Source organism: Cucumis sativus, chromosome 2 (assembly GCF_000004075.3).
Source record: "Cucumis sativus cultivar 9930 chromosome 2, Cucumber_9930_V3, whole genome shotgun sequence".
NCBI lineage: Eukaryota > Viridiplantae > Streptophyta > Magnoliopsida > Cucurbitales > Cucurbitaceae > Cucumis > Cucumis sativus.
This window is the reverse complement of record NC_026656.2, coordinates 9,695,025-9,708,008: the sequence shown is the minus strand read 5'-3', so window position 1 is coordinate 9,708,008 and position 12,984 is coordinate 9,695,025. Positions and strand designations below refer to the sequence as shown.

Below are 12,984 nucleotides of genomic sequence, written 5' to 3'. Positions count from 1 at the left end.
ATGAAAAGAAAATTTGTAGAAGAAGAGAAGGAAGAAGGAAGAAATCAGAAATTGAAAAGCGACAAAGACAAACATGAAATATTTAAAAAATGGCGGACTTCATGAACTTTTTGATTTTGTTATTCGAGTTATAAATATTTTGATCTATTGTTATATTTAGCAATCAAAATAAAATAAGGCAACAAAAAATCCTAAATCTCACATTCATCATCTTTTTCACTAAGCACACTCTAAATTCTCTTTTTCTCCTCCTAAATCATGTGTCTATCATTGTTTTAGAAACTCTTTTTTTAACTTTCATATTATCTTGGCTAACTTTTGACGATCACCGTAACACTCGAAAATTCAAGTAATTATTATTTTATTATTTTTTAATTTATTTGGTTCAATTGAATTAATCGGATTGAATTGAATTATTTATAGAGATAATTCAATTAAACATTGAGATAATTGATAATTGAGTTATATTGAATTAACTCAATTAAAGATTGAGATAATTGATAATTGAGTTATATTGAATTTTTTGTGAAGATAAATCAATTTAATGGGTGATATTGAATTGAAGAGGAGATTTGAGAAATTTGGTTGGAAAATTGTTTTTTTTATTTATTTTTGGTTATTTTGAAAATGAAAAAGAAAATATTATTAATAATAAATGTTATTAGGGTTATGAGAAATAGGAAAAGAAAAAAGAAATAATTAAGGGATCTTCTAAAAATAGAACAAAACCTGAAAATATTTACACTGTATATAACATTTTTTAAAAAGGAAAAACTCGACAAGCCACAACATGAAATAACAAAAATACTTCGTAATTAATCGGTCACACACATGCGAAAGTGAGATTATGTGAAGACAACTAAAAGATACTAAACTACAAAAGTTGCTTGGAAAGTCCAAACAAGGCTAAGAGGCATATGCATAAGATCGACATCTTATAAGTACTCTTCAGTACAATTAGCTTATGGCTAGTCGTCAAATATTTTTCATTTGAAAATTTTTGGTTGTGCAGTATATGTTCCAATTTCTCCATCACAACGTACTAAAATGGGACCTCAAAGAAGATTAGGAATATATGTTAGATTTGAATCTCCATAAATTATTAGATATCTTGAATCCCTGACGAGTGATGTATTTACTGCACACAATTTGCTTATTGTCATTTTAATGAGACAACTTTTCCAACGTTAGGGGAGAAATTAAGAAGTTGAAAAATGAAATTGCATGGAATGTATCGTTATTGTTTCATTTTGATCCTCGTATAAAGGAATGTGAACTAGAAGTTCAAAAGATAATTTATTTACAAAGTGTAGCAAACCAAATGCAGATGCATTTATAAATACTAAGAAAGTGACAAAGTCATATATTCTAGTTGTAAATGCTCCATCCAGAATTGAAATCCCAACTCAGCAAGTTGCTACAATTAATGAATCAGCATTGCGCAAAAAGGGTGGTAGACTAATAGGCTCAAAGGATAAAAATCGTCGAAAAAGAAAAATGATAAATAGTCAAAATGACTTAATTGACAATAGAAACATTCAAGAAGAATTCTTGGACACGACTAATGGTAAAAGTGTTGAAGAGAACTCAAATATATAAAGAAAACAATGACATCTCGATAAATTATACCATCTCAAGAAAAAGATGAAATAGAATTGATGTAGTTGTGGACAACATTTTTTTTTGTATAATGTTGCACATAATATCATTTATGAAAATGCAAATTATGAACCTAAATCTATTGACGAATGTCGTAATAGAAAGGATTGGTCCAAGTGGAAATAAGACATTCAAGCAGAATTGAACTCAATTTTGAAACGTGAAGTTTTTTGGACCTATAGTTCATATACTTAAAGGTGTAAAACCTATAGGACTTAAATGGGTATTGAGCGTAAAAGAAATGACAATAATGAGATCACTGAAAATAAAACACGATTGTTGCACAAGAATTTTCTCAAAGATCAGACATTGGTTATGAGAAAACATATTCTCATGTGGTGGATGTTGTTATATTAAGATATTTAATTAGTCTGATTGTATGTTAAAAGCTTTATATGTATCTTATGGATGTAGTTACAACATATTTGTATGGATCTTTAGAAAATGAAATCTATATGAAAATCTGTGAAGAATTTAAAATACCTAAATCATATAATTCAAACCTAGAGAATTATGTTTAATCAAATTACAAAAATCATTTATGGACTGAAACAATCAGAACGAACGAATATGGTACAATCGCTTAAATGAATATTTATTGAAAGAAGGTTATCAAAACAATCAAATTTGTCTATGTGCTTTAATTAAGAAATCACAATTAGGATTTACTAGCAATAGAATATCTCAAAAATGAATTTGAGATGAAAGATTTTGGCAAAACAAAATTTTGCCTTGGTTTGCAAATTGAGTATCTAGCCGATTGAATTTTTATTCATCAATCGACATATACAGAAAAAATTTCAAAAAATTTCTGCATGGACAAAGCACACTCATTGAACATTCAAACGGTGGTTCGATCACTAGATGTGAAAAATGATATCTTTCGACCTTTGGTCCTTAAGTATCATACCTTAGGGGCCGTTTGGGGGAAGGAAAGGAAAGTAAATGACTATCTTAGTCATTTCCTTGTTTGGTCTATGTATTGAGGGGAGGAAAATGAATACCCTTAATCTCCTTATTCTTTTTCTTTCCTCATTTATTACCCCACTTTCCTCACTTAATTCTTTCATTTTTCAATATAATCCTTCTTTTTTTTCTCTTATTCTTCTCTCCAAATTAATCTTTTTATTTCTTCTTTTTTTCCAAACAAATTAATTCACTTTTCTTCTTCTTCATTCTCTCTATGTCAAACAAATTACGAATTAGTCATCTTCTCGTATGTTACTTATCGTTCTCATGAAGAAAAAATATTAAAAACGAAAGAAAAAATATTAAAAATGAAAAAAAAAACAACATAATACATTTTTTTATTGTATATGATTGATGATTCAAATTTAAAATACAAAATTTATTTTTGTATTCTATTTACGGTACAATTTGAATAAACATATTTTTCATAAATGAAAAAAAAAAACAATTTGTTTGTATTATGTATTGTGTGTACGATTCAAAATTTTTTTATACAAAATAAATTTAAAAATTCAGTACTATTGGGTTACAATATAATCATTATGTTAATACAATTTTTCGTCATTTTGGAAAACAGTACGAACAAAATAAATAAGTTTAGGCAAACACAAAAAAAAAAAAAAATACAATTTTTGTTTGTATTTAGTTTACATAAAACATTCCATAAACATTTCTTACACACTGAAAAAAAAATTAATTCAATTTCTTTCTCATATGGAGTTGCGGTAGAAAAACAGATATTTGTCACAAATTTTAAAAAAATAGCATATTTTTTTAATGTATTAGATTTACGGATCAAATTGATCAACAAATTGAAAAAAAATAAAAAATTAAATAATACAATTTCTGTGTGAATTAAACTTACAGTATAAATTTCATAAACATATTTTACACCAAAAAAATAATAATACACCTTATTTTGTGAATGTTAAAAAAGAAAGAAAAAACTATGGTACAAATGAGAAAAAATACTCTACTTTTGAAAATATATTAAGGGTACGTAACAAGTAAAAAAAATATTTATACAAAATCAACAAAAGAAAATCAATACAATTTTTTTGTGAACGGTTGGATTATAGTACAATCTAACTAAAAAAATGAATTTGAATACAATTCTTGGTTGCAGAGGTTTTATGGTACGAACAATTTACACAAATGCAAAAAATATTATCACATTTTTCATTTTATATTGGGTTCGCAAAAAAAAAAGGTTCATTTCCATAAAAAAAAATTATGTATCTTTTCTCATATTGGGGTTAACGTACAAATAAAAAAAATTACATAAATAAAAAAAAATACAAATTTTTTTGTCATAATCATTTCACTTAATCCTTCCTCCAAACAAGAATTATAATAATCATTTCCTCCACTTAATCCTCACTTTTTCTTATTCCTTTTCCCCTTATTCCTTTCCTTCCCCCAAATGGCCCCTTAGTGCAATAAGTGCACTAATGTATCTTGCTAATAACACGAAACTAGATATAATATTTTCAATAAATTTATTAGCAAGATATAGTTCTTCTCCAACAAAAAAAAAACACATTTTTTTGTGCTCAACCATAGAAACTTCCAAGTTAAATAGCAAAAAAGGATTAAGTTATTTCGGTAAATACATTCAACCAACTCCAATCCTTTTACCCATTAACATCTTAGAAGATTTCACAAAACCCCTATCACTTAGTTTTCGACTTTTCGGAAATATATTAGCTGATGAATGATTAGCTTGGAGAAATCCTATATCCAAGTTAAATATGATTAGCTTGGAGAAATCCTATATCGGGAAATTTCCTAGAAAATATGTAAGTGCGGACAAAACCTATTTTAAGGATCCATGTTGGTTTGTTGGAAGCCATTTAAGACATTAAATGGTGTGGCGAGGTCGCAGGGGACAAAACATATTTAAACAAGTTGCTGTGTTTGAGTGGAATTAGTCACAGACCAAAGCTTCCTATTTGTGTTTGTTCTTCTGTGTGCCGTATACATTACATCATCTTCATGAACTAGAAACTTGGTTACTATGTTTCATGGTTCGTGGTTCCTGCTCATTGTGTTCATTGCTCAACAACAAAAACAATCAGGTCAATACCAATATTTCTATAACCTCACAGAGAAAATAATTCATATGACTAAGAAAAAATGCAATCATTTCTTGGGGCTGTTGTTGGTTCATCTCACACTATGGTTGTGACTAAAACTTTTTAAGTGAGATGGAAAATCCATCGTATACTTCACTATGTGTCCAACTGTCTTCATAAGCCCTCTAATAAACATCCCAAGTACCGGCTGTATCAAGTCTCCTAACTAGCAACGTGATGATCTGGGCATTCAGTGATCTAGCAAAATTTACCTCAAGAAACCTACGTCGGTATATGAACCTTCTCCTAGTATCATGGGTCCCCAAGTATACCTTAGACAGAAACTCTGTACTGGTAGTAATCTACAAGTTATTCTAGACTCATATGTACTACAAAATCAAATTCAATAACCATGCCTACCCTCCACCCCATTTGGTGATCGGTATCATGTTACAATGATGAACTCAATAAAAACTAAATACTAAAAGGGTTCAATTGAAACATAGGACTTTCCAAGTCCCACTACCTCAAACGTCCTTCCAAGCTGACAAGTTGGAGAGTGGAGACATCAAAAGTCATTCTGCATCTCATACGTTTTATCGACGAGTTTAAACCATACATGAGGATCTAGATCAAGCTGACTTAAGCTTAGATGATGAGAGTCCATTCACCATGGTGTAAATCCTTCATAAGAACACATTCCAACTCCATCCCCTTGATCCCGTTAAAGAGAAAAAGAAGGATGCCCAAAACACCTATCAACAATTCTATTTAGGTTTGTTGATCAAAATAAACCTATTGTCCAGATATAACCGGTCGTTTCAAAATATAAGGAAAATTCTATCTACTTAACAGATGATAAATGGGAACAACTCATTCAAAAATTTACGATAGCCTTGACCATTATAAGGGTGTTCACAGCTTACAAGATAGTTACGGAATGAAATGTTATAAATATGACACACTGATGCCCCCACTTTAATGTTATCAATCCATACTACATTAGTAAAAGTAGACTCACAGTAATGAACTATAATTGAAAACACGGAGAAGGTCATACTTACTAGCAAAATGCAAAATTTTTCAACCAAGCAGTTACACTTCCAAGGACAGTCTGCCAGACCTATGGTCCTCAAAATCCAAAGAGTACAACTAGTATAAACTACATATTTGAGTAGTTTCAAAATAGTCAAAATCAATTTTGATGGTATGACAATTGTATTTAAGAGTGTAAAATCAAACATTACGCTGGTTTTGAATGATTATTTTCAATATGACAATAAAAGAAGAGATTTTAACTATTGCAAAATCACTCTCAAATTATGTGGTAAACATCACAGCAAAGTACACAGTTTCTCACATTTCTGCTATATATAAACACATTCCCCTTAGTTTTCTTTGCAACTAATGACAAAAATTACAAGGCTAACCACAATGCTTGAGAGACAAAAGAAACTATGAAATAACCAATCAAGTAATTCAGAAAGTAAACCATGTCAAAAGTATTCAACTTATCACCAAGCAAATAGAGCAGTGAAATCCCTAAAGGCTGAAACAAACTAGGGCATGGTAGGATCTATCAACTTTGTTTGATCAAGAGAAGTAGGAACATAGAATTGGGAAATTAACTACTCGTTTTGAAGGAGACCACGAAAAAGAATCTCAGTTGATGTCAGAGTCATCAAAATCATCCTCGAAGGAGTTGAAGAAATCGGCGTCGGCGAGCTTGTTCTCGGCGGAGATCACACCCTCGCCCAATATCTCAAGTGGGTCTACATCGTCGACGTCCATGGCAACCGTAGATCCCTGTTCTTCCAGCTCCGCAAAGAACTCCATCGGTGAAGATCTCATCTCTGCGGCAACCAGATGAACAATGAAAACCAAATAGAGTTGTTTGAATTTGTTACTCGGCTAAATGGGATTTGGGAAATTATCAAAAATGGGATAATTTTAAAGGGTAAAAGGAGTTTTTGGGATGGATTTAAAAAAATATATATTTATGATAAATAAACTGACAAAAGTCTATATTGTCCCTAAGTTAAAAAAAAAATCCTAAAAATAAACTTTTTACTATTTTTCTTCTTTTCCTCCCTCATTCTCGGCGTTCTCCTTCTCCCTCACTCTCTTCTACTAACTAAAATGCAGTGACTTCAATTTTCTCCTTTTTCAGTCGTCGTCTCCTTTACCGTCGCCCCGATTGTTCAAGCCTCTGTGGTGGTCAGTCCATGTGTGGCGTGCAAGATTCTGCATCGGAGGTGCGTAAAGAAATGCATATTGGCCCCCTATTTTCCTTCCTCTAAGCCTCTCAAGTTCACCATTGCTCACCGCATCTTCCACACTAGCAACATCATCAAATTGCTTCTAGTACTTCTTTAATCCCTAATTTTTGACTTTTCTCCTTCAAATTTCGGGTGTTATCTTCTTGTTTCTAGGTTTAGAAATTATGAATTTCGTTCTGAAAATTGAAAATTGACCAAAAACCATCAAATTAATTTGAAAATTCTGTTTGAGCAATTGATGTCATCTTTGGCTGGAATGAAATTAGTACCGAAATTGATCACACAAAATCCTAATAGATTCAACGCATTGTGGTAATTATCCTTGTCATATTGTGATTGCTTCCAAAACATGTCATTGCTATAATTTGCTTTCTTTTTTCCTTTCCTAGAAAACATCTCTTGAAGAAACTCGGGTAGGATTAGAACTGGAGCTGCCAAAAGAAGAATGGGTTCCAATTAATCATCTTCTGGTATGTAATGTTCTTTTACAAATAGTTGTTGCCCAAGGTACCATGATTGGATGAATTTGATGACACTATTTTCTTGTAAACATACATAACCATATATTTTACTCATACGCAACAATATTCTTACTCATAATTGTGCATTTCTATATCTATACATTCACATACGGCGTAGAATGTTTACCCCTTGAAAAAACAACCTACTGCATCTATCATAGCACTAGGAGTGAAATAGGGTTTACATTGACAAAGTTCAAGTACACTTCAAACAAAGTTTAATTGTTTTTTTTTTTTTTTTTGTTAATGTTCTTCTCTTTTGGACTTCAGCTCTAAGTTCAATTTTTTTTGTTAATGTTCTTCATTTTTGTGCTTCAGCTCTACTTTTTTTAAGCAATTAATGAGTTGGTGACTCGTGCTCTTTTGCTTCCTATGATCTGAAGTTTGTTGGGTTGTGTGGATTCTCCCCTATAATTTCCTATTACATCTCCATTTATTGATTTTTTTCTTCAATTTTTTTAATCATTGTTGGCATGTGAACATGTTGGATTTGGATAGAATATTTGCATTCCCCTTAGACCCAAATGTGAAAATTGTAGTGTCAGTGACCTATGCTCATTTGCATTCAAGGAGTCTTCAACACCATCTCCCAAATTAAATGGTTCAAGTTCTACCAAAAAGTAGTGTTGCCCTGACTCAGTTGTAGATACTTATATTTTATCTCGCCCTCAAAGGCTCGTCTAGGCTTGTCGAAGTAGAGTCATTCCGTCAAAAAGCTCTGCAAAAATGAATAATTACTATAAAATACACACCAATTGATACAACTCACTAGGACAGAATAAAGAGCATCAATGGAAAACGAGTAATTATAATAAATAAAACAACAAAAGAAAAATAAAATCAGGAAAATGGGAAAAAGTTACAAAGCAACATAAAGGTTTTACCAAGAGGATTCACGGAGATTTCCTTGTTGCACCACCATCACATACGAGTATTCCAACATATGGGTATTTCAACTTCTTTGGCTTGTGTCTTTGCCTGAAGAGCAGCAAACAAAGGACCATCCTTAAGGTCAATTTCCCCTGGACGCAATATTGGAATCATTTCAGGAAGGCCTTCGTAAAAGAGACACTTTGCACTCCTCAAATCCAAAAAGTAGATTGACATTTACTCTTTAAACCCTTCGGTATTGATCCGTTTCTTTTCTTCCACCAAAATTATCTTAGCAGCAACTGGAGAAAAAGAAATCACAATGAAGCACCAACCTTATATATAATGTTCGTTCAGGTTGCAAAACAGAACGTACCTAGAAGGAAAAAATGAGGGAAAAAATCTATGGAGAAAAATGATAAAAAGAATACTCAAAAAGTCCACAAATTAATGGTTTGCTTCTTCTTCATTTCTTATTTGCTTCTTCAACTATGCACTATTTTATGAAAAAATACTTGAGTGCAGCAGTTGCTAATCAACTAGGAAAATTTACGTCAATTTTGAAACTAGACGACCCACAACTTGTTTCTTCTGGTCCTTCTACATCTATGAATTGTGAATCAAAGTAATTTATATATTAGCTATAGAAAGTTGAAGTTGAAGGATAGAATTTAATATCTTTGAGCAAGTACAAAATCCACCAACTATGTGGGCATTGGAACAATTAGATAATTTTTCAATCCTTTATTGTTGATACTGGTTGAAGCTCCTTTGTTTCTTTTCCATAGACAGAAGTTTTCATTAATAATCATAAATAAGGAATGCAAAAAAAAAAAAAAAATGGTGAACAGATAATAATTGAGAAAAATGGTGGTGTTGGTGGAATATGTGATTGAATCAAAAGTTGCGACCTTTTTTTTTTTTAATTTGTTCCATTTCCAGCTCAGTGTAATCTTCTTTTTATTTTTTCTCCCCCTGTTTTCCTACTTGTTTGTTTGTTTCGTTTCTAAAGTATTGAGTATTGACTTGTGCTTAATTCTAATTCAAATAGGGCATTCACTGTTTTTTCTTTCCCTATCATGTGGGTTTGTTGGTTAATCTACAGTTTTTGTGAATTTGAATGAAAAGTTATTGATGATTTTCAACATTTTCTCCAAATACCAATTCCATCCCCCATCGTTCTTCTGTGTATAATAAATCTCCAACAGTAAAATGGAAGCAGCAGAGAATGTTGAGTGTTTTGATATATAATCTAAGAAACTATTTAGTTGTAAAATCAAGAGCAAATCGGCAATTAAAGAGTGTTGAGTTTTTTGATATATAATCTAAGAAACTATTTAGTTGTAAAATCAAGAGCAAATCGGCAATTAAAGAGTGATCTAAGAAAAGTTTGATTATGATAAATCATCATCTTGAAGTAATAATTTGCTTAGCCTAACAACTACCCATGTCCAAATTGCTAGATTTTCTCTCAACTAAAATACCAAACTTTCAGTACACATTAAGAAAACATTCAAATGAGATACATCAAATCCAAAACACTACTAAATCACTATTAATTGAAAGGCTCAACGAGAAACAAAACAAGGTATAATAGAAATACACAAAATGGATAAGTCTCATATACCAATCAGATCAAAGCTTCGATTAAATCTAATGCATATAAGTACAATATATGACCCAACAAACAAAATCCAAAAAGAAAAAGCAAATAAAAAGAGGAAACATCCAGATCAAAAAGAAAAATCACATGGGGTTATCGATCACATATGAGTTCATGAAGAAATGAAGTGCGATCGAATTGATTTAATTGACCTGCTTGAAGATCTCTCTAACACTTGTGAAGATGAAGGGTGGAGGAGAGAGAAATGATTAGGAAATGCAAGAAAGCAGAATGGGGGAAGGAGGAGTCTCCAGAGTGGCAAAAAAGAAAGATATAGAAATTGTTGACACACAATCCATAAGACCCGGACTTTAGTTTCGGTGAAATTGGTGTTGTTGTCCAAGTCGTCCAAATGGATGTCGTTGTTGCTATCCAAGTCACCGTCACTCCATCTGATCGATTGCCTTCGTTCGTTGGTTGCGATTTGTTCATCTCTGCAAATGGAGTCATCTGCGAGAGGTCACCAGCGGAATATGTGTTGCGTGAGGGAGCAATCGTGGGTTTCAAAATTTTAGAGCTTTTTTAAACTAAAGGGTAATTTGGATATTTCACATACCCATTTGTCCCAAGACTTCTTTTTAAAATTTGATCTCAAGAGTCTTGAATATGGTCAAATTTGTACTGTTTTTGGCAATTTTTCAATAATATTTACAAACTAGTAAGGATTTTTGTTTCTTCTAAACTTACAGTAAGTTAAACTATAATAAGAATAGTCACCTATCATGACAAACTTCACCAAAATTAAGTATCCAAATGTATTACCTAACAACTAGTACAAATAATTTACAATTAGATTTGATTCTCCGTCAGTTTATCAAGTTAAAAAGTAAATCAATACAATTTGTAGAGTATAAGAACAAAATTATTGATCATTAATGTTCAAAGATTAAATCTTTATAAAGAAAAATAAATGAATAGTTGGCCTTAAATGACAAAATTGATGAAAATTGTTGTAACCCACATATTCTTAAATATTTCCATTTATTTTGGTATATTCAAAAACATATATTAAAGGTTATGAATGTTTAAATCATATAACAAAATCAAAAAATCCATTATTAAATTTGTCCTTAAATAATAAGGACCATTCTTCACCTTTTTTTTCTTTATAATTTATTCACCTCCTCTTTATATTATTAATTTCTTCCTACTATTTATTATTCATCCTTTTATAATATTATGATTAGTTACGTAAGTATTTACTAGTAGATCAATTGTCCATTCTAAATAGAGAGATAGATCATTATCACTCATAGATAGTTTCGATTTGGTACACAAATTATGTAGTAAGTTTATACTGTACAAAATCATTTTTTCTGATTAATCACGGCAGGCTGTGGGTTTTTTTTAGCTATGTGTAAATATTTTGGCTTATGTGTAAATATTTTGGCTTATGTTTTTTTTTAAAAAAAAACTGTATTAAATGGATCCAATTATATATTTTCTTTTTGAAGCCAACATTCTACAAACGGCATGTAAGAAGAAGATGATGGAAGAAGGTTTTAACAGAGAAGGGGAGACAACAAAAACAAAAGGGATAACGTGGCGTAATGAAGGCCCTGTTTCCTCATCCTTCTCATCCGTTTCCATTTCCATGGCGGACCTTCCCATCTTCTTCCTTCCGCTTCACTTCTACACTCCTCCACTACCGTCCTCCCGACCCCAATGCTGAAACCTTCGCCTCCCACAATTTCAGACGCAGAGATCAATACTCTGAACCCGACTTCGAAGACGATGAACAGCCGGGCTTCGATCCCGGTATTCGCTTCCGTAAGAACCGTCGACGTTGGTGGTCCGATGACCCGGCCCCGGAGTTCGAAGACCAACCTTCTGGAATCTTGGATGAAGTCATCGATAGTGTCTGGATTTTCAAGGTAAGCTAATCCTCGTATTCCTTTGATGCTTCTTTATTGTTCTCTTTTCGTTTCTAGTTTCCTTCAATGGGTATTAGCTAATGTAGAATTCAAGGAGAGTTTTCAGTTTCCACAGTAAGTGTTTGATGAAATTACCCAGAGGTGCTCCCAAGTTCACTTTTTTGGGAGAACGGCAATTTTTAGTCACAATAGGATTTTTTAGAGAGGTTTCTGTTCGTATAATTAATTGGAAAATTCTATTGTAGCTATGATCATCTTTAGGTTGATTTTTCTTGTTGGATTAGAGTCACTTTGGATAGTTTCTTAGGGGTCTCCCTTGGTTTTTTGTGTGTTTTGTAGTACATTATTTCATTTCGATCTTGGTTAGTGCAGGTATTCAAATCCTACGGCTGGACACTTCCACCCATAATCATCTCACTGCTGTTAAACTCAGGACCAAAAGCTTTTCTAATGGCGTTAGCCCTTCCACTAGGCCAATCAATCATAGCTCTGGCACTAGAGAAGCTGTGGGGAACACCAGAAAGGAAGCCGAAACGCAGAACTAGAAGCAAGACCAGGAAGAGGCCATTTTACAGTACTAGGACTAGTCGGGTTCAAGAGGAAGAAGATGACGAAGAAGAAGTAGCTAGAGGAAATGAGGAAGGTAATGGAAAGATGGGCTATGGATATCAGTCATGGGAACTTGGTAGCAATGGTGGTGAAGTTAGAAATGAGGGCAGAAACGGGAACAGTTTTGGTGGATGGGAGGATCTTGATGGAGTTGGAACTGAGAGAAAGCCAAAACCTGGGGTTAGAGCCAAAAAACAAAGCAGTACAACAATGGAGAAGGGCAAGTTAAATTGGAGAGAAAAGAAAAGTGATACTCCCTTGTTGTTGAGATTGTTAATTGCTGTTTTTCCATTTTTGGGTTCATGGACTAAGATGCTTTAGATGAATGCTCTTGTCTTCTATACTAATCAAACTTTTACTCACTATTTTAGCTGTGTAAAAAACCTCAACAAATTGGTCATATTGTTGATGATAGAATAAGAAGTTCAATACTATTCTTATGTACAGTGTAAGCAGGATCTGTCT

The 12,984-nt window shown here is 32.3% G+C and overlaps 2 protein-coding genes across 3 annotated transcripts; one reads left to right on the top strand and one right to left on the bottom strand.

Moving 5' to 3' along the window:
- Positions 1 to 5,995: 5,995 nt before the first annotated feature.
- Positions 5,996 to 6,642, bottom strand: LOC101211445 (small acidic protein 1). Its single transcript, XM_004147128.3, has one exon. It carries the CDS (start codon positions 6,552 to 6,554, stop codon positions 6,366 to 6,368), a length of 189 nt encoding a protein of 62 aa, XP_004147176.1. The 5' UTR covers positions 6,555 to 6,642; the 3' UTR covers positions 5,996 to 6,365.
- Positions 6,643 to 6,792: 150 nt separating this feature from the next.
- On the top strand, positions 6,793 to 12,963 carry LOC101211925 (hypothetical protein). 2 transcript variants are annotated; one of them, XM_031880494.1, is made up of 4 exons: positions 6,793 to 6,958; positions 7,372 to 7,452; positions 11,491 to 11,910; positions 12,283 to 12,963. In XM_031880494.1, the coding sequence occupies exons 3-4, from the start codon at positions 11,587 to 11,589 to the stop codon at positions 12,838 to 12,840; spliced, it is 882 nt and encodes a 293-aa protein (XP_031736354.1). In that variant the 5' UTR covers positions 6,793 to 6,958; positions 7,372 to 7,452; positions 11,491 to 11,586; the 3' UTR covers positions 12,841 to 12,963. The 2 variants fall into 2 exon arrangements, with proteins under 2 accessions (XP_031736354.1, XP_004147177.1); XM_004147129.3 differs by having other exon boundaries at positions 6,793 to 7,067.
- The last annotated feature ends 21 nt before the right edge of the window (positions 12,964 to 12,984 follow it).